At 42.6% G+C, this 25,788-nt stretch overlaps 1 protein-coding gene across 2 annotated transcripts; it reads right to left on the bottom strand.

Annotated features, from left to right (window-relative positions):
• Positions 1-981: 981 nt before the first annotated feature.
• On the bottom strand, positions 982-25,619 carry LOC121545120 (heterogeneous nuclear ribonucleoprotein R). 2 transcript variants are annotated; one of them, XM_045209215.1, is made up of 12 exons: positions 25,472-25,619; positions 22,538-22,695; positions 18,689-18,807; positions 18,478-18,585; positions 18,248-18,361; positions 17,800-17,979; positions 17,461-17,596; positions 9,775-9,980; positions 9,279-9,428; positions 9,045-9,166; positions 3,762-4,306; positions 982-1,818 (listed from the first exon to the last, which is right to left on the bottom strand). In XM_045209215.1, exons 2-12 carry the CDS (start codon positions 22,689-22,691, stop codon positions 1,787-1,789), a joined length of 1,866 nt encoding a protein of 621 aa, XP_045065150.1. In that variant the 5' UTR covers positions 22,692-22,695; positions 25,472-25,619; the 3' UTR covers positions 982-1,786. The 2 variants fall into 2 exon arrangements, with proteins under 2 accessions (XP_045065150.1, XP_041711456.1); XM_041855522.1 differs by lacking the exon at positions 982-1,818 and having other exon boundaries at positions 3,478-4,306.
• Between the last annotated feature and the right edge of the window lie 169 nt (positions 25,620-25,788).

Genomic DNA, 25,788 nt, shown 5'->3' on the forward strand with positions numbered 1-25,788 from the left:
ACCAAATCGAAATTCTTGTTAGCAGCACTCGTTTCCCACACATGCACAGGTAAAGCCCTTTCTAACCACATCAACATCTAACTGCACGCTCTAAGCGGGGACGCCTGTGATTGACCAGTATGTGCATGCCATGCAGAGTGAGAGAGCCCACTTATGATTGGTCGGCATCCTCTGTGCACGTAGATGTGAATAAACTGAGTCTATCGCACCTCATTGGAGCAGGTACCGTAGTCTAGTTTTTGTTGTATTACCGTAGTGTCAAAGAAAGGGCAAAATTGCAGCCTCTTGCAATATGGATATTGCACATGTAAATATCTCTATTTCGATCTGAATTCGATTAATCGTCCAGCCCTACCATATAGATAACCATGTATGTATGCATGTATGTGCATGTATGTAAATATATATGGTCAAATTCACTACAATTATAATTAAATCATAAGCGATGGTACATGACCACCAAATTATAAAAGGATGCCAGGTATTCACTGATGCCAGGAATTCACTAAAATATTGGCATTCCTCAGAGTATGAGTTTAACTCACTATGTGATACACAGAATAAGAACAGACCAAAGTCAGACACATCAAAGTTAAAAACATTATTTTTTATTCATGAATGACTTATGGCGTACACTATAACCTACATGGTGGAAAAAGTACCCAATTGTCATACTTGAGTAAAAGTAAAGATACCTTGATAGAAAATGACTCAAGTAAAAGTGCAAGTCACCCAGTAAAATTCTACTTGAGTATTTGGTTTTAAATATACGTAATTATCAAAAGTAAATGTAATTGCTCAAATATACTTAAGTATCAAAAGTAAAAGTATAAATAATTTCAAATTCCTTATATTAAGCAAACCAGACGGCACCATTTTCTTGTTTAAAAATAAATAAATGTACGGATAGCCAGGGGAGGCACGCTCCAACACTGACATCATTTACAAACAAAGCATGTGTTTAGTGAGTCCGCCAGATCAGAGGCAGTAGGGATGACCAGGAATGTTCTCTTGATAAGTGTGAGAATTACACAATTTTCCTGTCCTGCTAGCGGTTTATAAAACAGGATTGTCCTGAGTACAGGAAGTAGTTGAATGTTTTTCTTTAATTCTATTTTTTTCCGGGTTAATTAAAACAAAAAAGTTACATGTAAACACAGGCTAGTCTTTTTCATCTGCCCTCTTATGTTTCTTATTCAGGATGGCAGTGAACTTTTGACTTTCAACAACCAAGCTAATGATGCATATAAACAAAGACTATTCCTTTTTCATCTGCCCCTTTTTTGTTTTTGTTCAGGACTGCAGTGAATTTTTTACTTTCAACAACAGGTGACACCTAGTATAATCTGCATAATCTGTACCCATCTTTGGTTTCTGGCAAGGTAGTCTAATATCTGTTTAAGGCAGTGCTAGTTTTGGGAAGCTTGGTGACTGAAGTCCTTATAAGAGAAAAGCGCTATTCTCCATGTTTTACTCAGTAAACACATCACTGCATTATCTTTGTTCACTCGTACGTCTCTAAGTATTAAGCAGAAATTCCCATTCATGTTACCAGAATTAGTTTTACTAGAGGTGTTGACTAGAAAATGAATTGTCATTTTTAACATAAGTTAAAATTAGACACTAGCTGATGTAATCAAACTGGTGTATTATTTTACTGAGCAAAACAAGTGAAGTGGGCTGAGGCCCCTCAGCAGAGGGGTAGCGCCAGTTTAGCGGTGAAGAGGTAAACCAGGCTCACCCTTCTTTGGGGAAGAACACAGCAGAGAATAGATGTGTTCCTCACTCACTCAACCGCTGCCGTTCTCGCGTCTTCACCTGGGGTAATTCGGAATAAAAGGAGAAACTTAAACAAACAAAACACAAAATAAAAAACTGTTCAATTTTAATAAAATGGGAGAGTAGCTAAATAAGAAATTAAAACGATAACAAAATGTAAGAAAAATATGCTGTACTATTTATATTGCTGGGTAATGGAGGGGGAATGCAGGAAAGAGCACATTAGTGTGAACTGCCAGGTGTTTGGTGTAAATGCGTTGGTCACTCAATTTACACATTTTGGTGTAAAGATGCCCAAAACGGAATAGTAAAACATCAGTGAAAGAACTACTTGATCCCAATAAAAGTCGTTGTTTTGTGTCTTTCATTTAAAAAATCCAATATCTCACATTCAAGGCCAAACATGGAGATCAAAATTGGTCTGATCAAAATATGCTACGACACGACTGAATTTGAAATAGCTGATAATTCAATGAAGTATGGTTGATTTTTATTGAAATGTAACAATAACATTTGTATAAATACAAACACATCAAAGAACAAATTGTCTTGGCGATTAAGGTTTTGCCAGACCCCTTATCTAAAAGGGGAAATTTGAGAGAAAATAGTTTTGAAGTTGTAGTAACACATTTAGAAAAACATAATTTGTCTACTTCTACAAATGCTAAACATACAACTTTAACGCAACTGTTACAGTACATGAAAAAGTGCAATTTTCCTCTCCTTTTTTACCCACCTCTGTAACAGCTCTCACTTTAAAGCCTTGTACAAGCAATGTCCTATGCCTACCTATCAGAAATCTGGGAGGGAAAATGTCCATTAAAGAGGGGGGTCTGGGAAGGGGTTGGTGGCCAGTCACTGAATGGTTCTCATGATTGCAAATGCTTTCTCAAAGAATTGTTCTTTTTTTAAATGATTGTCCACTTTTCCTGTAAATGCCAGACAAAAAAAAAAAAGTGACTTTTATATATAATTGTCTTGCTTTTTTAAAGCCCAAAACGTCCCAAGTAGCCACAAGAAAAGCAACAAAGGATTAAAACAAATTATTAAGCAAGTTATGTACTCTTTTGCTCTATATAGGTACTGTAGTGCAACCAATCCATATTTCAAAAAGGGTCATGTTAAGCCAATTTATGCATGCATGTTTTTGTTACTATTTCCTTAGAATGTGGGTGATATATACACACAGTAGAGCTGGGACGATAAACTGAAAATTATCGACACCGTCCACTTATCATGGACATTTTGCTGCTATCGTTGATTACGATATATAACCTATATAGTTTGAAATTAAATACATTTACTAATATGGGTTATTGTTAATGGGACAATTGATAGGTACAACATTCAAAGAAGTAGTAGCAGTTTTATGGGTAATATAAAAACATATGTGGTGCACTTTAAAGGCCCAGTGCTGTCAAAAACGTGATTTCCACACTATGAGGTTGGAATAATACAGTGAAAAGTATGATAATGCCATTTAAGAAATGTCAGCCTGTTTTGGTGGGATGGAGTTTTGGCCTGCCTGTAAATTGGTTAACAGACCAATAAAACGTTTTAAATCTCTCTGCCAATAACAGCTAGTTTCCCCCTCCCCACTCAGACCACTCCCAGGCAGTCCTAGCAAAATTCTTGCTTGAGAAATTGCTTTGCTAAGAAGCTATTTTTGTTTATTTTTGACAATTTTAATTGAAAACAATCACAGTATGGTACTTAATTGTTACCCAGAAATGATTTGATATTGAGATAAAAACGGCTGCATTGGACCTTCAAAGTTATAAACATATCTTTCAATTTAGTTATTGTGATAATTCAGTCAATTTATCGTGATATGGATTTTTGTCCATATAGCCCAGCTCTAACACACAGACATACAAAAGTTGCGGTCAAAGCCCAATCCGTTAATTTTTTTGTCTACTTCCATTGTTGCCCATAAGAATCTTGGTAAAACTCCTGGTTGTCATTATTGTAACCATAGTTACCAGAATAGTCGCCACCTTGTTGCAGGGGTTGCTGGGCGATGGGTTGGGAGCCCCAGTTCTGGTTGTTGGTCTGCCGGCGCTTGGAGTCCGGTTGGTTGTAACCGTCAGCCTTCCTCTTCCCGCCCACATTGCCCCCGCGGTTCCCCCGGGCCCCTCTGATGCCACGGCCCCTCTGCAGCTGGGGCGGGCCTCCCCGGCCCCCACGGCTCCCCCTCGGTATGCCCATAGGAGCCCCCCTTTGGATGTAGCCACCTCTGCCACGAGGGGGTGGTGCTCCTCGGCCTCTGGGGGGAGGGGGGGCACCTCGACTCACCCTGCCCCCTCTTCCTCTCGGCGCGTAGACGTCATCGTAACCACTGTAGTAAGGGTCGTCGTATCCACCTCTGTAGTCATGGTAGTCGTAACCACCACCGTAGTAATCATCGTAGTAGTCCTCATAACCGTAGTAGTCTGGTGGGTATGAATAGCCACCTCTCCCGCCTCGCCCCCTGCCTCGCATGGGAGGTGGCATGCGTGGAGCAGGATAGTAGTAGTAATCATCATACCTGTGACAACAACAAAGCAAGAGAGGCAACATGACAGGTTTTTTGTGCAAACAGGAACATTAGGAATACTTTGCTTCCCACAGTTGTGTCAAGTTGGCTGGATGTCCTTTGGGTGGTGGACCATTCTTGATACACACGGGAAAGTGTTGAGCGTGAAAACCCCAGCAGCGTTGCAGTTCTTGACACACTCAACCTAGTACGCCTGGCACCTACTACCATACCCTGTTCAAAGGCTCTTAAAACTTTTGTCTTGCCCATTCACCCTCTGAATGGCACACATACACAATCCATGTCTCAATTGTCTCAAGGCTTAAAAATCCTTCTTTAATCTGTCTCCTCCCCTTCATCTACACTGTGGATTTAACACGTGACATTAATACGGGATCATAGCTTTCACATGGAGTCACCTGGTCAGTCTATGTCATGGAAAGAGTTGTTCCTAATGTTTCGTACACTCAGTGTGAATACTTCAGAAAGGATTCACACCCCTTGACTTTTTCCACATTTTGTTGTTACAGCCTGAATTTAAAATTGATTAAATTTAGATTTTTTTGTCACTGGCCTACACACAATACCCCATAATATCAAAGTGGATTATTAATTTTTTTACACATTTATTAAAAATGAAATGCTGAAATGTCTTGAGTCAATAAGTATTCAACCCCTTTGTTATTGCAAGCCTAAATAAGTAAAGGAGTAAAAATGTGCTTCACAAGTCACATAATAAGTTGCATGGACTCACTCTGTGCGCAATAAGTGTTTAACATTATTTTTGAATGACTACCTCATCTCTGTACCCTACACATACAATTATCTGTAAGGTTCCTCAGTTGAGCAGTGAATTTCATGCACAGATTCAACCACAAAGACCAGGGTGGTTTTCCAATGCCTCACAAAGAAGGGATCCTATTGGTAGATGGGTAAAAATAAAAAAGCAGACATTGAACATCCCTTTGAGCATGATGAAGTTATTCATTACACTTTGGATGGTGTATCAATACACCCAGTCACTACAAAAGATACAGGCGTCCTCCCTAACTCAGTTGCTGGAGAGGAAGGAAACCGCTCAGGGATTTCACCATGAGGCTAATGGTGACTTTAAAACAGTTACAGAATTTGTTAGGAGAAAACTGAGGATGGATCAACATTGTAGTTACTCCACAATACTAACATAATTGACATAATTGAGTGGAAAGAAGGAAGCCTGTACAGAATGAAAATATTCCAAAACATGCATCAAGGCACTAAAGTAATACTGCAAAAAATGGGTCAATTAACTTTTTGTCCTCAATGCAAAGCATTATGTTTGGGTCAAATCCAATACAACACATTACTGAGTCCCACTCTTCATATTGTCAAGCATAGTGGTGGATGCATCATGTTATGGGTGTGCTTGTAATTGTTAAGGACTGGTGAGTTTTTCAGGATAAAAACGAAACAGAATGGAGCTAAGCACAGGCAAAATCCTAGCGGAAAACCTGGTTCAGTCTGCTTTCCACCAGACACTGGGAGATGAATTCACCTTTCAGCAGGACAATAACCTAAAACACAAGGCCAAATCTACGCTGACAGTGAATGTTCCTTAGCGGCCGAGTTACAGTTTTGACTTAAATCTGCTTAGAAATCAATGGTAAGACCTGAAAATGGTTGTCTAGCAATGATTACACCACATCAGTCACTGGCTTCATCAATAAGTGCATCGATGATGTCGTCCCCACAGTGACCGTACGTACATTCCCCAACCATAAGCCATGGATTACAGGAAACATCCGCACTGAGCTAAAGGGTAGAGCTGCCGCTTTCAAGGAACGGTACTCTAACCCGGACGCTTATAAGAAATCCCGCTATGCCCTCAGACGAACCATCAAACAGGCAAAGAGTCAATAAAGGACTAAGATTGAATCGTACTACACTGGCTCTGACGCTCGTCGGATGTGGCAGGGCTTGAAAACTATTACAGACTACAAAGGGAAGGACAGCCGCGAGCTGCCCAGTGACACAAGCCTACCAGACGAGCTAAACCACTTCTATGCTCGCTTCGAGGCAAGCAACACTGAAGCATGCATGAGAGCACCAGCTGTTCCGGATGACTATGTGATCATGCTCTCCGTAGCCGATGTGAGTAAGACTTTTAAGCAGGTCAACATTCACAAGGCCGCAGGGCCAGACGGATTACCAGGACGTGTACTCCGAGCATGTGCTGACCAACTGGCAAGTGTCTTCACTGACATTTTCAACATGTCCCTGACTGAGTCTGTAATACCAACATGTTTCAAGCAGACCACCATAGTCCCCGTGCCCAAGGACTCTAAGATAACCTGCCTAAATGACTACCGACCCGTAGCACTGAGGTCTGTAGCCATGAAGTGCTTTGAAAGGCTGGTCATGGCTCACATCAACAGCATTATCCCAGAAACCCTAGACCCACTCCAATTTGCATACCGCCCCAACAGATCCACAGATGATGCAATCTCTATTGCACTCCACACTGCCCTTTCCCACCTGGACAAGAGGAACACCTACGTGAGAATGCTATTCATTGACTACAGCTCAGCATTCAACACCATAGTGCCCTCTAAGCTCATCACTAAGCTAAGGATCCTGGGACTAAACACCTCCCTCTGCAACTGGATCCTGGACTTCCTGACGGGCCGCCCCCAGGTGGTAAGGGTAGGTAACAACACATCTGCCACACTGATCCTCAACACGGGGGGCCCCTCAGGGTGCATGCTCAGTCCCCTCCTGTACTCTCTGTTCACCCATGACTGCATGGCCAGGCACGACTCCAACACCATCATTACGTTTGCCGACGACACAACAGTGGTAGGCCTGATCACCGACAACGATGAGACAGCCTATAGGGAGGAGGTCAGAGACCTGGCCGTGTGGTGCCAGGACAACAACCTCTCCCTCAACGTGACCAAGACAAAGGAGATGATTGTGGACTACAGGAAAAAAAAGAGGACTGAGCACGCCCCCATTCTCATCGACAGGGCTGTAGTGGAACAGGTTGAGAGCTTCAAGTTCCTTGGTGTCCACATCACCAACGAACTATCATGGTCCAAACACACCAAGACTCCAGCCACCCTAGTCATAGACTGTTCTCTCTGCTACCGCACGGCAAGCGGTACCGGAGTGCCAAGTCTAGGTCCAAAAGACTTCTCAACAGCTTCTACCCCCAAGCCATAAGACTCCTGAACAGCTAATCATGGCTACCCGGACTATTTGCACTGCCCCCCCACCCCATCCTTTTTACGCTGCTGCTACTCTGTTAATTATTTATGCATAGTCACTTTAACTCTACCCACATGTACATATTACTTCAACTATCTCAACTAGCCGGTGCCCCCGCACATTGACTCTGCACCGGTACCCCCCTGTATATATAGCCTCTCTACTGTTATTTTATTTTACTTCTGCTCTTTTTTTCTCAACACTTTTTTTGTTAAAAATAAATGCACTGTTGGTTAAGGGCTGTAAGTAAGCATTTCACTGTAATGTCTGCACCTGTTGTATTCGGCGCATGTGACCAATAAAATGTGATTTGATTTGATTTGATCCACAACTAATTTGACAGAGCTTGATTAATTTTGAAAATAATATTGGGGAAATGTTGCACAATCCAGGTGTGGAAAGCTCTTTGGCAGTTTGTGAAATCCTATTAATTTGCATATCTGATTAGAAGCTGTTCTTTTTCCTGCAGTCTGGACAGCCAAAAAGCACACGGAATCTGATATTTCAAGCCACATTTCAAAACACCTTCGTCTGTGGTTTGAAGTCAGATATAAATCTGATTCCTGGCCATTTGACTTGTGTCTGAACGGTCAAATCTTATTTATCTGCCCTCAAGTGGCTTTTAGACTGTTATTCGGCATATCTTGTTGCTTGCTAGATACTCTGTTGACAGTTTGATAAGAACATGTGGTAGCTAACTAGCTTGTTAATTGTTTACAAACAAATTAGTGAATGTGCTAGAAAGTTAAACAGCTACCTAGCTAGCTAATTGAATGCTGTGGCTTGTCAAAAAGGACTTGTTTGGATCAAGTTGGATCATCTTATCCTTTGAGGCTTTAAAAGTGTTCTTACCCTATGATTTTGAACATTCAAAGCAACAGGGAAACGTTCATGGAAGGCATTGTTGTCACCTGAGCTTGCTACATAACTTCTGAGTGATAGGAAGCACAAGCACCACCACCAATCAGCCTACACCACTGCACACACACCCGTCATTACTATGAAATCTAGTGTAGCCTTGTCAGCAAATGGCTGATGTCTGAACACACACAAATCTGATTTGGTCACTTGCTGTTTGGACAGTCAGTAATCCAAAACGGATTTGAAAAACAAAACTGATTTGAGCATTAAGGCCTGCAGTGTGAACAAGGCTTTAGAGACTTACCCAGAAAGACTCACAGCTGTAATTGCTGCCAAAGGTGCTTTTACAAAGTATTGACTCAGGGGTGTGAATACTTATGTAAAAGGGATATTTCTGTATTTCATTTTCAATAAAAACATGTTTTCACTTTGTCATTATGGAGTATCGTGTGTAGATGGGTGAGCAAAAAAATATATTTAATCAATTTTGAATTCAGGCTGTAACACAACACAATGTGGAATAAGTCAATGTGTATGAATACTTTCTGAAGGCACTGTAGAACACAAAAACAGGTCATAAGACGGTCATACCAGCCACTCCAAGCAGACTGGGCGTCGCTAGGTGTGGTCGACCTCTACTCACCCTGTGGTCCTGGTTGGCTGTCTCTGGGCCTGCCGCTCTTTCCTCTTCTTGTCCGGAGGCTTTGCCAGAACAATCTCTATCTCCTCGCCTTCCAATTCTTTGCCGTTCATTTCTTGCATTGCCTAAACGGTAGTGGGTTTCCCCAAGTGAATTTCCCAGAGATTCTCTACAAGCACAAGATAAACACACATAGCATGTATACTCAAAGGAGGCGTAGAAGACGCCTGTACTCACCTTTACGGCAGCAGCTCTGTCCTCAAAGTGCACAAAGGCATAGTCTTTCAGCTTCTTGACCCGTTCCAACTTCCCAAACTGGGAGAAAGTTTTCTCCAGGAGCTCCTCTGTGACTGGTGTGGCCAGTTTCCTCACAAACAGCACTTTTACCTGGTGGAAGATATTTACATTTGACATACATTTTAGTCATTTAGCAGACGCTCTTATCCAGAGCGACTTACAGTTAGTGAGTGCATACATTTTCATACTGCATACATTTTCATACCACCCCCCCGTGGGAAACGAACCCACAACCCTGGCGTTGCAAGCTCCATGCTCTACCAACTGAGCTACAGAATACCAAAAGAGAGCCTTTAGAAGTTGTTCTCTGACATAGGATGACCATTTTATTTCAAAATGAAATATATCTGCATATTTTCTCTACACCCTAGTATCTGTGATTTATCACCCCTTTGCGGTGTTCAGACACTCGAGGTGCAGGTCTTTAAAATCTCACCTTTGCCATAATCTCTGGGTCCGGTTCGTCTACTGGGTCTGCCCACTCAACAGTAACAGGGTTCCCCCACACCTTCACCTTGCCACTCATGAGGCGGCGACGGGCCTGGGCTGCAGACTTGTGGTCCTCGTATTCCAAGAAACAGAAGCCACGGTTCTTCTTTTTGTCATCTGGCTGGTGGTAGAGTATTACCTCCATGAGGCCCTCTGGTGGAAGCACACAGAAGTGCACGGTCAAAAAATTTACTAGAAAAGCCTCCATTACACTGATGATATAATATGAGTATAATATGATTGACTAGGATATGTCGTCACTGGGTGGTTGTCAAGTGTGTCTCCGGTAAGTTTCATGATGAATGAAATCATTTAGGATGACTGTCAGAACACACAGGGCTGCACCAAACGGTACAGTAGGGCAGCAGGTAGCCTAGCAGTTAAGAGCGATGAGCCAGTAACTAAAAGGTTGCTTGTTCGAATCCCCAAGCTAAGTAAAACATCTGCCGATGTGCCCTTGAGCAAGGCACTTAACCCTAATTGCAGTATAAAGACAGAGAAAAAATGGCAGGTCTTTATGTCCAGGTGGAGTACCCAGGTATTAAAGCATGAATAAAATATGTAGGACCAAATCACTGATCTTCTCAGATTGCTTAATAACTTGTTGAAATTCTCCAACTACAGTGCCTTTAGATAGATACCCCTTGACTTACTCCACATTTTGTTGTGTTACAGCCTGAATTCCAAATCCATCTACACACAACACCCCATAATGAAAATGTATTGAAAATGAAATACATAAATATCTAATTTACATAAGTATTCACACCCCTTAGTCAATACTTTATAGAAGCACCTTTGACAGTGATTACTGCTGTGAGTCTTTCTGGGTAAGTCACTAAGACCTTTGCCCACCTGGATTGAGCAATATTTGCACATTATTATTTTCAAAATTCTTTAAGTTCTGTCAAATTGGTTGTTGATCATTGCTAGACAACCATTTTCAAGTCTTGCCATAGATTTTCAAATAGATTTAAGTCAAAACTGTAACTCGGCCACTGAGGAACATTCACTGTCTTCTTGGTAAGCAACTCCAGTGTATATTTGGCCTGGTGTTTTAGGTTATTGTCCTGCTGAAAGGTGAATTCATTTCCCAGTGTCTGGTGGAAAGTAGACTGAACCAGGTTTTCCTCTAGGATTGTGACTGTGCTTAGCTCCATTCTGTTTCGTTTTTATCCTGAAAAAAATGATTACAAGCATACCCATAACATGATGCAGACACTACTACGCTTAAACACGTGGAGAGTGGTACTAAGTAATGTGTTGTATTGGATTTGCCGCAAACATACTACTTTTTTCAGTATTACTTTAGTGCCTTGTTGCAAACAGGATGCAAGTTTTAGAATATTTTCATTCTGTACAGGCTTCCTTTTCACTCTGTCAATTAGGTTAGTATTGTGGAGTAACTACAATGTTGTTGAACCATCAGTTGTCTATCACAGCCATTAAACTCTTCAACTGTTTTAAAGTCACCATTGGCCTCATGGTGACATCCCTGAGCGGTTTCCTTCCTCTCCGGCAACTGAGTTAGGAAGAACGCATGCATCTTTGTAGTGACTGGGTGTATTGAGTGGATTATTTATTTTTTTACACATTTATTAAAAATGAAATGCTGAAATGTCTTGAGTCAATAAGTATTCAACCCCTTTGTTATTGCAAGCCTAAATAAGTAAAGGAGTAAAAATTTGCTTCACAAGTCACATAATAAGTTGCATGGACTCACTGTGCGCAATAAGTGTTTAACATTATTTTTGAATGACTACCTCATCTCTGTACCCTACACATACAATTATCTGTAAGGTTCCTCAGTTGAGCAGTGAATTTCATACACAGATTCAACCATCCAAAGTGTAATGAATAACTTCATCATGCTCAAAGGGATGTTCAATGTCTGCTTTTTTTATTTTTACCCATCTACCAATAGGATCCCTTCTTTGCAAGGCATTGGAAAACTGCTCAACTGAGGGTCCTTACAGGTAATTGTATGTGTGGGGTATAGAGATGAGGTAGTCATTCAAAAATCATGTTAAACACTATTATTGCTCACAGAGTGAGTCCATGCAACTTACAGTGCCTTCAGAAAGTATTCAGACCCCTTGACCTTTTCTACATTTTGTTAGATTACAGCCTTATTCTAAAATTGATTACATTTGTTTTTTCCCCTCATCAATCTGCACACAATACCCCATAATGACAAAGCAAAAACAGGATTTTAGAAATGTTTGCTAATTTATTAAGAATAAAAAAATGAAATATCACATTTACGTAAGTATTCAGACCCCTTACTCAGTACTTTGTTGAGGCACCTTTGGCAGCAATTACAGCCTAGAGTCTTCTTGGGTATGACGCTACAAGCTTGGCACACCTGTATTTGGGGAGTTTCTCCCATTCTTCTCTGCAGATCATCTCAAGCTCTGTCAGGTTGGATGGGGTGTGTTGCTACACACCTATTTTCAGGTCTCTCCAGAGATGTTAGATCGGGTTCAAGTCCGGACTCTGGCTGGGCCACTCAAGGACATTCAGAGACTTGTCCCGAAGCCACTCCTGCATTGTCTTGGCTGTGTGCTTAGGATCGTTGTCCTGTTGGAAGGTGAACCGTCGCCCCCAGTCGGAGTTCCTGAGCACTCTGGAGCAGGTTTTCATCAAGGATCTCTCTGTTATTTGCTCCGTTCATCTTTGCCTCGATCCTGACTAGTCTCCCAGTCCCTGCTGCTAAAAACACCCCCACAGCATGATGCTGCCACCACCATGCTTCACCGTGGGGATGGTGCCAGGTTTCCTCCAGAAGTGACACTTGGCATTCCGGCCAAAGAGTTCAATCTTGGTTTCATCAGACCAGAGAATCTTGTTTCTCATGGTCTGAGAGTCTTTAGGTGCCTTTTGGCAAACTCCAAGCGGGCTGTCATGTGCCTTTTACTGAGGAGTGGCTTCCGTCTGGCCACTCTACCATAAAGGCCTGATTGGGGCAGTGCTGCAGAGATGGTTGTTCTTCTGGAAGATTCTCCCATCTCCACAGAGGAACTCTAGAGCTCTGTCAGGGTGACCATCTGGTTCTTCGTCACCTCCCTGACCCAAGGCCCTTCTCCCCCGATTGCTCAGTTTGGCCGGGCGGCCAACCCTAGGAAGAGTCTTGGTGGTTCCAAACTTTTTCCATTTAAGAATGATGAGGCCACTGTGTTCTTGGGGACCTTCAATGCTGCAGAAATTCTTTGGTAGCCTTCCCCAGATCTGTGCCTCGACACAATCCTGTCTCGGAGCTCTACGGACAATTCCTTCGACCTCATGGCTTGGTTTTTGCTCTTACATGCACTGTCAACTGTGGGACCTTATATAGACAGGTGTGTGCCTTTCCAAATCATGTCCAATACATTGAATTTACCACAGGTGGTTTCCAATCAAGTTGTAGAAACATCTCTAGGACGATCAATTGAAACAGGATGCACCGGAGCTCAATTTCGAGTCTCATAGAAAAGGGTCTGAATACTTGTAAATAAGGTATCTGTTTTTTATTTTTAATACATTTGCAAACATTTCTAAAACCTGTTTTTACTTTGTCATTATGGGGTATTGTTTTATAAAAAAAAAAAATCACCTTTATTTAACCAGGTAAGCCAGTTGAGAACAAGTTCTCATTTACAACTGCGACCTGGCCAAGATAAAGCAAAGCAGTGCGATAAAAACAACAACACAGAGTTACATATGGGGTAAAACAAAACAAAAGTCAAAAATACAACAGAAAATATATATACACTGTGTGCAAATGTAGCAAGTTATGGAGGTATGGCAATAAATAGGCCATAGTGCAAAATAATTACAATTAGTATTAACACTGGAATGATAGATGTGCAAGAGTTGATGTGCAAATAGAGATACTGGGGTGCAAATGAGCAAAATAAATAACAATATGGGGATGAGGTAGTTGGGTGGGCTAATTTCAGATGGGCTGTGTACAGGTGCAGTGATCGGTAAGGTGCTCTGACAACTGATGCTTAAAGTTAGTGAGGGAGATAAGAGTCTCCAGCTTCAGAGATTTTTGCAGGTACGGTGTGATTCGAAATGGTCGGTGATCTGTTTGTTAACTTGGCTTTCAAAAACGTTCGAAAGGCAGGGCAGGATGGATATAGGTCTGTAACAGTTTGGATCCAGAGTGTCACCCCCTTTGAAGAGGGGGATGACCGCGGCAGCTTTCCAATCTCTGGGGATCTCAGACGTTACAAAAGAGAGGTTGAACAGGCTAGTAATAGGGGTTGCGACAATTTCAGCGGCTCATTTTAGAAAGAAAGGGTCCAGATTGTCTAGCTCAGATGATTTGTAGGGGTCCAGATTTTTCAGCTCTTTCAGAACATCAGCTGTCTGAATTTGTGTGAAGGAGAAGCGGGGGGGGCATGGTCAAGTTGCAGCAGAGGGTGCAGAGCTGGTGACCGGGGTAGTGGTAGCCAGGTGGAAAGCATGGCCAGCCGTAGCAAAATGCTTGTTGAAATTCTTGATTATTGTAGATTTATCGTGGTGATAGTGTTTCCTAGCCTCAGTGCAGTGGGCAGCTGGGAGGAGGTGCTCTTATTCTCCATGGACTTTACAGTGTCCCAAAACTTTTTGGAGTCAGTGCTACATAATGCAAATTTATGTTTGAAAAAGCTAGCCTTTGCTTTCCTAACTGCTTGTGTATATTGGTTCCTAACTTCCCTGAAAAGTTGCATATCGCGGGGGCTATTCGATGCTAATGCAGTACGCCACAGGATGTTTTTGTGCTGGTCAAGGGCAGTCAAGTCTGAGGAGAACCAGGGGCTATATCTGTTCTTAGTTCAACATTTTTTGAATGGGGCATGCTTATTTAAGATTGAGAGGAAAGCACTTTTAAAGAACAACCAGGCATCCTCTACTGACGGAATGAGATCGATATCCATCCAGGATACCTGGGCCAGGTCAATTAGGAAGGCCTGCTCGCTAAAGTGTTTTAGGGAGCGTTTGACAGTGATGAGGGGTGGTCGTTTGACCACGGATCCGTTACAGATGCAGGCAATAAGGCAGTGATCGCTGAGATCCTGGTTGAAGACAGCGGAGGTGTATTTAGAGGGTACATTTGTCAGGATGAAATCTATAAGGGTGCCCATGTTTACAGATTTAGGGTTGTACCTGGTAGGTTCCTTGATAATTTGTGTGAGATTGAGGGCATCTAGTTTGGATTGTAGGATGGCCGGGGTGTTAAGCATATCCCAGTTTAAGTCACCAAGCAGTACGAACTCTGAGGATAGATGGGGGGCAATCAATTTACATATGGTGTCCAGGGCACAGCTGGGGGCTGAGGGGGGTCTGTAGCAAGCGGCAACAGTGAGAGACTTATTTCTGGAAAGGTGGATTTTTAGAAGTAGGAGCTCAAACTGTTTGGGCACAGACCTGGATAGTATGATAGAGCTCTGTAGGCTATCTCTACAGTAGATTGCAACTCCACCCCCTTTGGCAGTTCTAACTAGACAGAACATGTTGTAGTTGGGGACGGACATTTCTGAATTTTTGGTGGCCTTCCTAAGCCAGGATTCAGACACTGCTAGAAGATCAGGGTTGGCGGAGTGTGCTAACGCAGTGAATAACTCAAACTTAGGGAGGAGGGTTCTGATGTTAACATGCAAAAAACCAATGCTTTTACGGTTACAGAAGTCAACAAATGATAGCTCCTGGGGAGTAGGAGTGATACTGGGGGCTGCAGGGCCTGGGTTTACCTCTACATCACCAGAGGAACAGAGGAGGACTAGAATAAGGATACGGCTAAAGGCTTTAAGAACTGGTCTTCTAGTGTGTTGGGTACAGAGAGTAAAGGGGGCAGATTTCCGGGCGTTGTAGAATAGATTCAGGGCATTATGTACAGACAAGGATATGGAAGGATATGAGTACAGTGGAGGTAAACCTACGCGTTGGGTAACAATGAAAGAGATAGCATCACTGGAGGCACCGATTGAGCCGGTCTCACGTGTATGGGGGGTGGAACAAAGGAGCTATTTGAGGCAATTTGAGAGGGACTTGGGGCTTTACAGTGAAATTGTATAATAAGAACTAACCCAAACAGCAATAGGCAAGGCATATTCACATGGGAGAGAGGCATAAAGCAATCACAGGTGTTATTAGAGAGAGCTAAGACAACAACTGGTAATGGCGATGAAAGTTTGGGCTGAGGCTAAACAGATAAACAGGACAGGGTACCGTGTAAAGGAACAGTCCAGCAGGCATCAGCTGTGCAGCTGAGTGATCATAAGGTCCAGTGAACAGCAATATGTGAGTCCGAGAGCAGTTCGAATTGGTGCTACAGCACAGGCTAGCAGGAAGCACGGCTGTTGTTTGCGTGTGCTAGCGGGCCGGGGCTAGCAGATGGATCTTCATGGTCGTCGCAACGGGAAGCCTCTTGAAACCAAAGACGATTACGTTGGCAGACCAGTCGTGATGGATCGGCGGGGCTCCGTGTCGACTCTAGGAGGTCCCGTCCGGTTGACAGAGAGGTAGATAGCCGGGAGATGGGCCTGACTCGAGGCTAGCTCAAGGCTGATTAGCCAACAACAACATCCATTTGGTTGCAGCTAGCTAGTTGCGATGATCCGGAGTTAAATGTCCAGTGATTCAGTGATTCCGGCAGAAAAACCGATATGTTCTGGGTCGATAACGCGCTGTGCAGACAGTGCAGACTGGCCGATAATAGTCCAGGCTAGAGCTGGCTGGTAGGTAGTGCAGGCCACGGACAATGGTGAAAAACCGCTAACGGTGGCTAATAGCAAGTAGCTAGTTAGCTGGCTACTACCGTCCGGTAGACAGAGAGGTAGATAGCCGGGATATGGGCCTGGCTCGAGGCTAGCTCAAGGCTAACTGGTGCTTGCTTCGGGGGCAGTGGTGATTAGCCAACAGCAACATCCATTCGGTTGCAGCTAGCTAGTTGCGATCCGGTGTTAATGTCCAGTGATTCAGTTATTCCGGCAGAAAATCCGATGTTCTGGGTGAAAACCGCTAACGGTGGCTAATCGCAAGTAGCTAGTTAGCTGGCTAGCTAGTTTCAACTGGAGATTCTAGATAAAAGGTAAGTCAATAATAGAATCCGTTCCACATTGAGTGAGGCGGGTTGCAGGAAAGTCTATTTAGTAGAAGGATGAAAAGTGTGATAGCGAAATATGTACGAAAAAAAAAAAAAATGTTATTTACACGGACACACACAGAGTACACGACCGCACTGCTACGCCATCTTGGATTGTGTGTAGATTGCTGATAAAATGTTTTTATTTAATCCATTTTAGAATAAGGCTGTAACGTAACAAAATGTGGAAAAAGTCAAGGGATCTGAATACTTTCCGAAGGCACTGTATTATGTGACTTGTTAAGTAAATTTTTACTCCTGAACTTATTTAGGCTTGCCATAAAAATGGGGCTCCATACTTATTGACTCAAGACATTTCAGCTTTTCCTTTTTGTAAAAATGTCTCTTAAAAATAATTCCACTGACCTTCTGGGGTAATGTGTGTAGGCCAGTGACTAAAATCTCAATTTAATCCATTTTAAATTAAGTTGTAACACAACAACATTTCAAATATAAACCATTATTTCAATTTAAGGGGAACAAAAGAAGATGATACAAAAATGGTACTGATCTTTCTCTAACCTGTGACTTTGCTGAAATCTTCCAATATGCTTTCTCTTGTCTTGTTCTTTGGAATTGACCCAACAAACAGCCGATTGTTTGCGACAGAGATGCAGACACCCAGGTATTTACCTGACCGGATTTCATAATTATCACACTAAAACAAAAAGATCAACAAGAAGTGTTCTCAAAATTTAGCCCCACACAGGTAAGTCATGCACAGTTGCACTTCCCAGATAACTCTGGTATGATGAAGACAAAGTGACCCACCTGTCTACAAGGTTCAAGGATAGCAAAGAAAATACTGTTAATTGCCAAATTATGCTCTTTATGTCTGGTGATTAAAAGGGGAAATCTTACAAGCTTGACGGCCTCTAGGGCAGCATCTTTATTGCAGAAGGTGATGAAGGCATATCCTCTGTTCTGACCCGAGAGAAGGGGGTCCATCATCAGACGCAGGTCCCAAATGGGCCCTGCTTTCTCAAACAGAGGGACCAGCTCATCCTCATACAGGTCCCTGGGGATCTTGCCGACAAATACCTGCATTGATAAGATAAAAATGTCAAATTAAAGACATACTGTGTAACTATGATTGTATTTTACTTGGATAAGATGGTGCTCCCTAGAAATCTAAGAGGTTGGTTTGTGAAAAGGCATATTAGATGTTGAACAGTCTTTCACCAGCATTCATTTCCATTAGGTTACAAATATTTTTTTACAACAGACAATAATTGAGAGGACATCTCCCTAACAGCCAATACATGAGATGACTATATCTTTCACAGCCAGTAAAGGTTGTGCTTCTTGCCTCTGTTCCGATTCCAGGCTGGGCCCCTGAGTACACCTCGTCAGGTGGAGGCCCCCCATACTTCCTCTGTCCTGTGGTGACATCCAAAGTGTAACCTGTTCTTTCCAGAAGAGCCTAGACAGCATCAACAACACATACATTCATTCAGAGACCTGCATGACATATTTCCATCACTGTTAAAATATAAACGAATTGCACTTAATGGAAAAAATAAGAAACAATTTGTTCACCTTTATCTTAGTCTCATCAGGACCCTTTGTGGATTCTTGAACTTTACTTCCTTGCTTTTCTCGCTGTCTGTATGTCTTCATCACACCACAGAGAAATGCACTTTTGTTCTGAGAGAGAGAGCACCAATAGATTTTAAGTGTAAATCACTATTATTATTTTTAGCTTCTTGTAAGACTACTTTTGAGGGACAGTGTGGACAGGACCACTCACCTGCACATGTGACAGGTCACTCTCCTTGAACTGCAGTAACACTGACAGGGCTCCCTCCTCATTGAACTCCCTGAGGGCGTCAATGGCTCTCTCGTCCAGGTCAGTGTAAGCCACCAGTCCTGGAATGCAGAGACACAACACACACACACAGTGGGCGGCAGGTAGCCTAGTGTTGGGCGAAAGGTTGCTTGTTCGAATCCCCCAGCCGACTAGGTGAAAAATCTGTCAATGTGCCCTTGAGCAAGGCACTTAACCCTAATTGCTCCAGGGTCGCCATCAATAATGGCTGATCCCTGGCTGTGACCCCACTCTCCAAGGGTGTCTCGGGGTGTGGGACATGCAAAAAACAAATGTCTAATTCACACGTACAGTGACTTGCAAAAGTATTCATCCCCCTTGGCGTTTTTCCTATTTTGTTGCATTACAACCTGTAATTTAAATTGATTTTTATTTGGATTTCATGTAATGGACATACACCAAATAGTCCAAATTGGTGGTCAAATGAAAAAAATAACTTGTTTCAAAAAATTCTGGTGCGTGCATATGTATTCACCCCCTTTGCTATGAAGCCCCTAAATAAGATCTGATGCAACCAATTACCTTCAGAAGTCACATAATTAGTTAAATAAAGTCCAACTGTGTGCAATCTAAGTGTCACATGATCTGTCACATGATCTCAGTACATACAGTGGAGAGAACAAGTATTTGATACACTGCCTATTTTGCAGGTTTTCCTACTTACAAAGCATGTAGAGGTCTGTAATTTTTATCATAGGTACACTTCAACTGTGAGACGGAATCTAAAACAAAAATCCAGAAAATCACATTGTATGATTTTTAAGTAATTCATTTGCATTTTATTGCATGACATAAGTATTTGATCATCTACCAACCAGTAAGAATTCCTGCTCTCACAGACCTGTTAGTTTTTCTTTAAGAAGCCCTCCAGTTCTGCACTCATGACCTGTATTAACTGCACCTGTTTGAACTCGTTACCTGTATAAAAGACACCTGTCCACACACTCAATCAAACAGACTCCAACCTCTCCACAATGGCCAAGACCAGAGAGCTGTGTAAGGACGTAGGGATACAATTGTAGACCTGCACAAGGCTGGGATGGGCTACAGGACAATAGGCAAGCAGCTTGGTGAGAAGGCAACAACTGTTGGCACAATTATTAGAAAATGGAAGAAGTTCAAGATGACAGTCAATCACCCTCGGTCTGGGGCTCCATGCAAGATCTCACCTCGTGGGGCATCAATGATCATGAGGAAGGTGAGGGATCAGCCCATAACTACACGGCAGGACCTGGTCAATGACCTGAAGAGAGCTGGGACCACAGTTTCAAGGAAAACCATTAGTAACACACTACGCCGTCATGGATTAAAATCCTGCAGTGCACGCAAGGTCCCCCTGCTCAAGCCAGTGCATGTCCAGGCCCATCTGAAGTTTGCCAATGACCATTTGGATGATCCAGAGGAGGAATGGGAGAAGGTCATATGGTCTGATTAGACAAAAATTGAGCTTTTTGGTCTAAACTCCACTCGCCATGTTTGGAGAGAGAAGAAGGATGAGTACAACCCCAAGAACACCATCCCAACCGTGAAGCATGGAGGTGGAAACGTCATTCTTTGGGGATGCTTTTCTGCAAAGGGGACAGGACGACTGCACCGTATTGAGGGGAGGATGGATGGGGCCATGTATCGCGAGATCTTGGCCAACAACCTCCTTCCCTCAGTAAGAGCATTGAAGACGGGTCGTGGCTTGGTCTTCCAGCATGACAACGACCCGAAACACACAGCCAGGGCAACTAAGGAGTGGCTCCGTAAAGTAGCATCTCAAGGTCCTGGAGTGGCCTAGCCAGTCTCCAGATCTGAACCCAATAGAAAATCTTTGGAGGGAGCTGAAAGTCCGTATTGCCCAGCGACAGCCCCGAAACCTGAAGGATCTGGAGAAGGTCTGTATGGAGGAGTGGCCCAAAATCCCTGCTGCAGTGTGTGCAAACCTGGTCAAGACCTACAGGAAACGTATGATCTCTGTAATTGCAAACAAAGGTTTCTGTATCAAATATTATGTTCTGCTTTTCTGATGTATCAAATACTTATGTCATGCAATAAAATGCAAATTAATTACTTAAAAATCATATAATGTGATTTTCTGGATTTTTTAGATTCCGTCTCTCACAGTTGAAGTGTACCTATGATAAAAAATTACAGACCTCTACATGCTTTGTAAGTAGGAAAACCTGCAAAATCGGCAGTGTATCAAATACTTGTTCTCCCCATTGTATACACCTGTTCTGAAAGGCCCCTGAGTCTGCAACACCACTAAGCAAGGGGCACCACCAAGCAAGCGGCACCATCAAGACCAAGGAGCTCTCCAAACAGGTCAGGGACAAAGTTGTGGAGAAGTACAGATCAGGGTTGGGTTATAAAAAAATATCCGAAACTTTTAACATCCCACGGAGCACCATTAAATCCATTATTAAAAAATTTAAAGAATATGGCACCACAACAAACCTGCCAAGAGAGGGCCGCCTACCAAAACTCACAAACCAGGCAGAGAGGGCATTAATCAGAGGCAACAAAGAGACCAAAGATAACCCTGAAGGAGCTGCAAAGCTCCACAGCGGAGAGTGGCCAGAAAAAAGGCATTGCTTAAAGAAACACGTTTGGTGTTCGCCAAAAGGGAGACTCCCCAGACATATGAAAGAAGGTACTCTGGTCAGATGAGACTAAAATTTTGTTTTGGCCATCAAGGAAAATGCTATGTCTGGCGCAAACCCAACACCTCTCATCACCCCGAGAACACCATCCAGGGACTGGGAAACTGGTCAGAATTGAAGGAATGATGGATGGCGCTAAATACAGGGAAATTCTTGAGGGAAACCTGTTTCAGTCTTCCAGAGATTAGAGACTGGGACGGAGATTCACCTTCCAGCAGGACAATGACCCTAAGCATACTGCTAAAGCAACACTCGAGTGGTTTAAGGGGAAACATTTAAATGTCTTGGAATGGCCTAGTCTAAGCCCAGACCTCAATCCAATTGAGAATCTGTGGTATGACTTAAAGATTGCTGTACACCAGCGGAACCCATCCAACTTGAAGGAGCTGGAGCACTTTTGCCTTGAAGAATGGGCAAAAATCCCAGTGGCTTGATGTGCCAAGTTTATAGAGACATACCCCAAGAGACTTGCAGCTGTAATTGCTGCAAAAGGTGGCTCTACGAAGTATTGACTTTGGGGGGGTGAATAGTTATGCACGCTCAAGTTCAGTTTTTTGTCTTATTTCTTGTTTGTTTCACAATAAAAAATATTTTGCATCTTCAAAGTGGTAGGCATGTTGTATAAATCAAATGATACAAACCCCCCAAAAAATCAATTTTTATTCCAGGTTGTAAGGCAACAAAATAGGAAAAATGCCAAGGGGGGTGAATACTTTTGCAAGCCACTGTACAACACACACTTGTACATGTGTGAAATAGGACAAATGTAAGAACCCACCTAATAATGTATTATTATACACACAGATACAGAGAGAGACAGACAGAGACAGACAGAGACAGACAGACAGAGAGAGGTATTCTATTTATAGGTCATACATTCCTGGTGAGAGCCACTGAAACATGATGATGTCGCTCGGCGAAGAGGGCTCTGCATGTCACCATTCCACAGTAATCCACTTACTGACCCCTTTACTCAAAGTGACTTAAATCATATGACCACTGACCAAGGTGGAATCCTTTGGTTGATACAGTCTTCTTGAGCTTACAGAAATATACATTGATGTCTTTGAAAAATTATGAAATGCCATCAAGTAGTACTGTGGACAACCCCCCTTACACTTACCAGTCTGAAATATATTATCCAGGCTCTCTGCCACTTTCTGTGGAAGGCCTGCGTCTATGAGTGTCTGGTAGTTCTCTGTGTGTGTTACAGTTATGTCCATGGGCTCCTCTTCCTCTTTATCCGGAGCTGAACTGCCATTCACCTCAGTTGCCATTCCCCTAAGAGACAAATGATGGGAATCAAAAGAGGTATCAGTGCATCATGGCTGTGACTAGAAACCACATGACGGAGTATACATGCTGCACATTATTCACAAACAATATGCAAGACATAATACTATACTGCCCAACTATGGATATGAACATTAGATAAAGGGTCAAATGCAACTGTGCTGCAATAAATTAGACCTTACTAACAATTATTTGCCATTGCCACCTGACCTAGCTAATGTTATCGTTATACAACAGCCCAATAAACCTCCAGCAGAGAAAGAATGATCAGGCCTAGGTTAACAGAAATTCAGTGAATGCATATTTGAAATGGAAGTTGGAAAAATAGGAAGTTGAGCTTGGTAAGTTAGCTATCTATTTACACTGCCAACAAAACATGAGTTAAGTGCCAGTTGCTAGGTTTCCATACAATTGGCGACAGATTTTTATGTGAATATTCTAAAATCTGCATTAAAGAAATATGCGCATTTTCCCACTAGTGGTATGTTTCCACCAAACGGACTTGTTGTGGATAAAAATCAGTGCGTGATGACGTAGTGCACACAAAATGTAATTTTTCGCTTAAGTTGTTATGTACCTAATAAAAATCTAAAGTTCAATGTGTCTCCATTGCATTTTCAACTCTACCGATAGTTTGGCCACAAAAACTGTCGCGTTAAATAGCAAATGTGCCTACTCTGGTCTTGGCACCTGCGCTCTAGCCAACAGCTCGCAGATGCCGTGCGGGTTGTCTAGTCTACGTAATGAGATTATTATGGATAAGAGCAAGAATATTTTTATTTGTCAAACGACAGTTAAGCATCGATCATCATGTCACCAGAATAAGACCCTCAATATTTATTGGAAAGCAGCATCAAGCTTATTTCATCTGTAGCCTTATATACTGCATGGTTTCCAGAGTCGTAGTGGGAGGACCACACACCATTTCATCGCGTGACTCCAAATTTACTTCGACGCATAATTATTATATTTTTTCTGACAAAAAAAGATCCCACCATGTCGAACAAACAAATGATCTGTTGGCATTTATAAAATTACAACGGAACTTCCTGTTTCTGTCACAACTGTTGTGATTTTTGTTATCCACAAATTAATCTGACTCTGAGAAAGTAGATAAAGGGCCTTATTGCCAAAATCCCTAAGTACACCTTTAACCCCAGCTAACATTACCCACCTAGCTAATGTTAACCACAACAAATGACCAAAAGTATGTGGACATCTGCACGTTGAACATTCATTCCAAACTCATGGGCATTAATATGGAGTTGGTCCCCCCTTTGCTGCTATAACAGCCTCCACTCTTCTGGGAAGGCTTTCCACTAGATGTTGGAACATTGCTGAGGGGACTTGCTTCCATTCAGCCACAAGAGCATTAGTGAGGTTGGGCACTGATGTTGGGCGTTTAGGCCTTGCTCGCAGTCGGCGTTCCAATTCATCCCAAAGGTGTTTGATGGGGTTGAGGTCAGGGCTCTGTGCAGGCCAGTCAAGTTCTTCCACACCGATCTCGACAAACCATTTCTGTATGGACCTCGCTTTGTGCACGGGGGCATTGTCATGGTGAAACAGCAAAGGGCCTTCCCCAAACTGTTGCCACAAAGTTGGAAGCACAGAATCATCTAGTATGTCAATGTATGCTGTAGCGTTAAGATTTCCCTTCACTGGAACTAAGGGGCCTAGCCAGAACCATGACGTTTCCACTTCACAATAACAGCACTTACAGTTGACCGGGGCAGCTCTAGCAGGGCAGAAATTTGACAAACTGACTTGTTGTAAAGGTGGCATCCTATGACGGTGCCACGTTGAAAGTCACTGAGCTCTTCAGTAAGGCCATTCTACTGCCAGTGTTTGTCTATGGAGATCGCATGGTCGTGTGCTCGATTTTATACACCTGTCAGCAACGGGTGTGGCTGAAATAGCAGAATCCACTAATTTGGTCCTCTGTAGCTGAATTGGTAGAGCATGGCGCTTGTAACGCCAGGGTAGTGGGTTCGATCCCCGGGACCACCCATACGTAAAACTGTATGCACACATGACTGTAAGTCGCTTTGGATAACAGCGTCTGCTAAATGGCATATTATTATTATTTGAAGGGATGTCCACATACTTTTGTATATATATATAGTGTATCATACCAATCTTAATTAGTAACATACGAAATGGATTATGGACCTCCACAAATTAACATATCACACGAAATGTAACATACTAATTTGAGTGTCCCGTATTTACTTTGTTACGTCTACCCGAGTCCAGGTTGGGCTACTTTTTCACGGACTTTATGAGGTCACCGTACTGCAAGCTAACCGAAATGCATTTTAATGTATGCTATTACAATAACATTCCAGTTAGTTGAAAAGTAGCTCGCAATATATTTTGCATGTGAGTGAGGCATCTGGCTACTAACGTTACTGGATGGATTGCACGACGCATGTCTGTCTGGCTGTTTTATCTGGGAGTGGGAGGATGGGTTCGTCTCGTCTTGGTTCGTGTACACAAAAAAAAAAGAATTAAATAGGCAATTCGCTTAAAATACCGGTAATTATGCTAGAGATATGCTTTAAAAAAAAGTATAATATGCCATTTAATTGCGTTTTACCCCATGATTGATTAACTCATATCCAACACAACGGGGCCTATCGTTTCGGCTCACTCAGTCCAGCTAGTACTGCTGTAGCTAGCTAGCGTTAGTTGCTTCAGTATTGCAATTTCAACAGCCCATTTGCCCAATCCTTTCCTCAATACCAGAAAAACAGAGTGCACTTACCGATCCACAAAGCCTACTATGAGGAAACGTTCAAATTGTCACAATATACCAAATGTGAATAAAAATGTTCCTAAATGGGGTTCCTGTTTTTTTGGGTTTGCACGCTGGCGAATTGACAGCTAGTGTAATTCACGCCCCTTCCTCTACAACTGCCAGTCGCGCGCACGTATTTGATACACGGGGTTTCCGACAGCACCACACAGGGCCATCGCGTTGAATAGGCTTGACGCCATAGAAAGATTGAGACATTAAGCACAATAATAAATTGTTACACGCAAAATGTGTCGTTCTTCTTGACCATGAAAAATGTATAATCT

This window comes from Coregonus clupeaformis, chromosome 29 (genome assembly GCF_020615455.1).
Source record: "Coregonus clupeaformis isolate EN_2021a chromosome 29, ASM2061545v1, whole genome shotgun sequence".
NCBI lineage: Eukaryota > Metazoa > Chordata > Actinopteri > Salmoniformes > Salmonidae > Coregonus > Coregonus clupeaformis.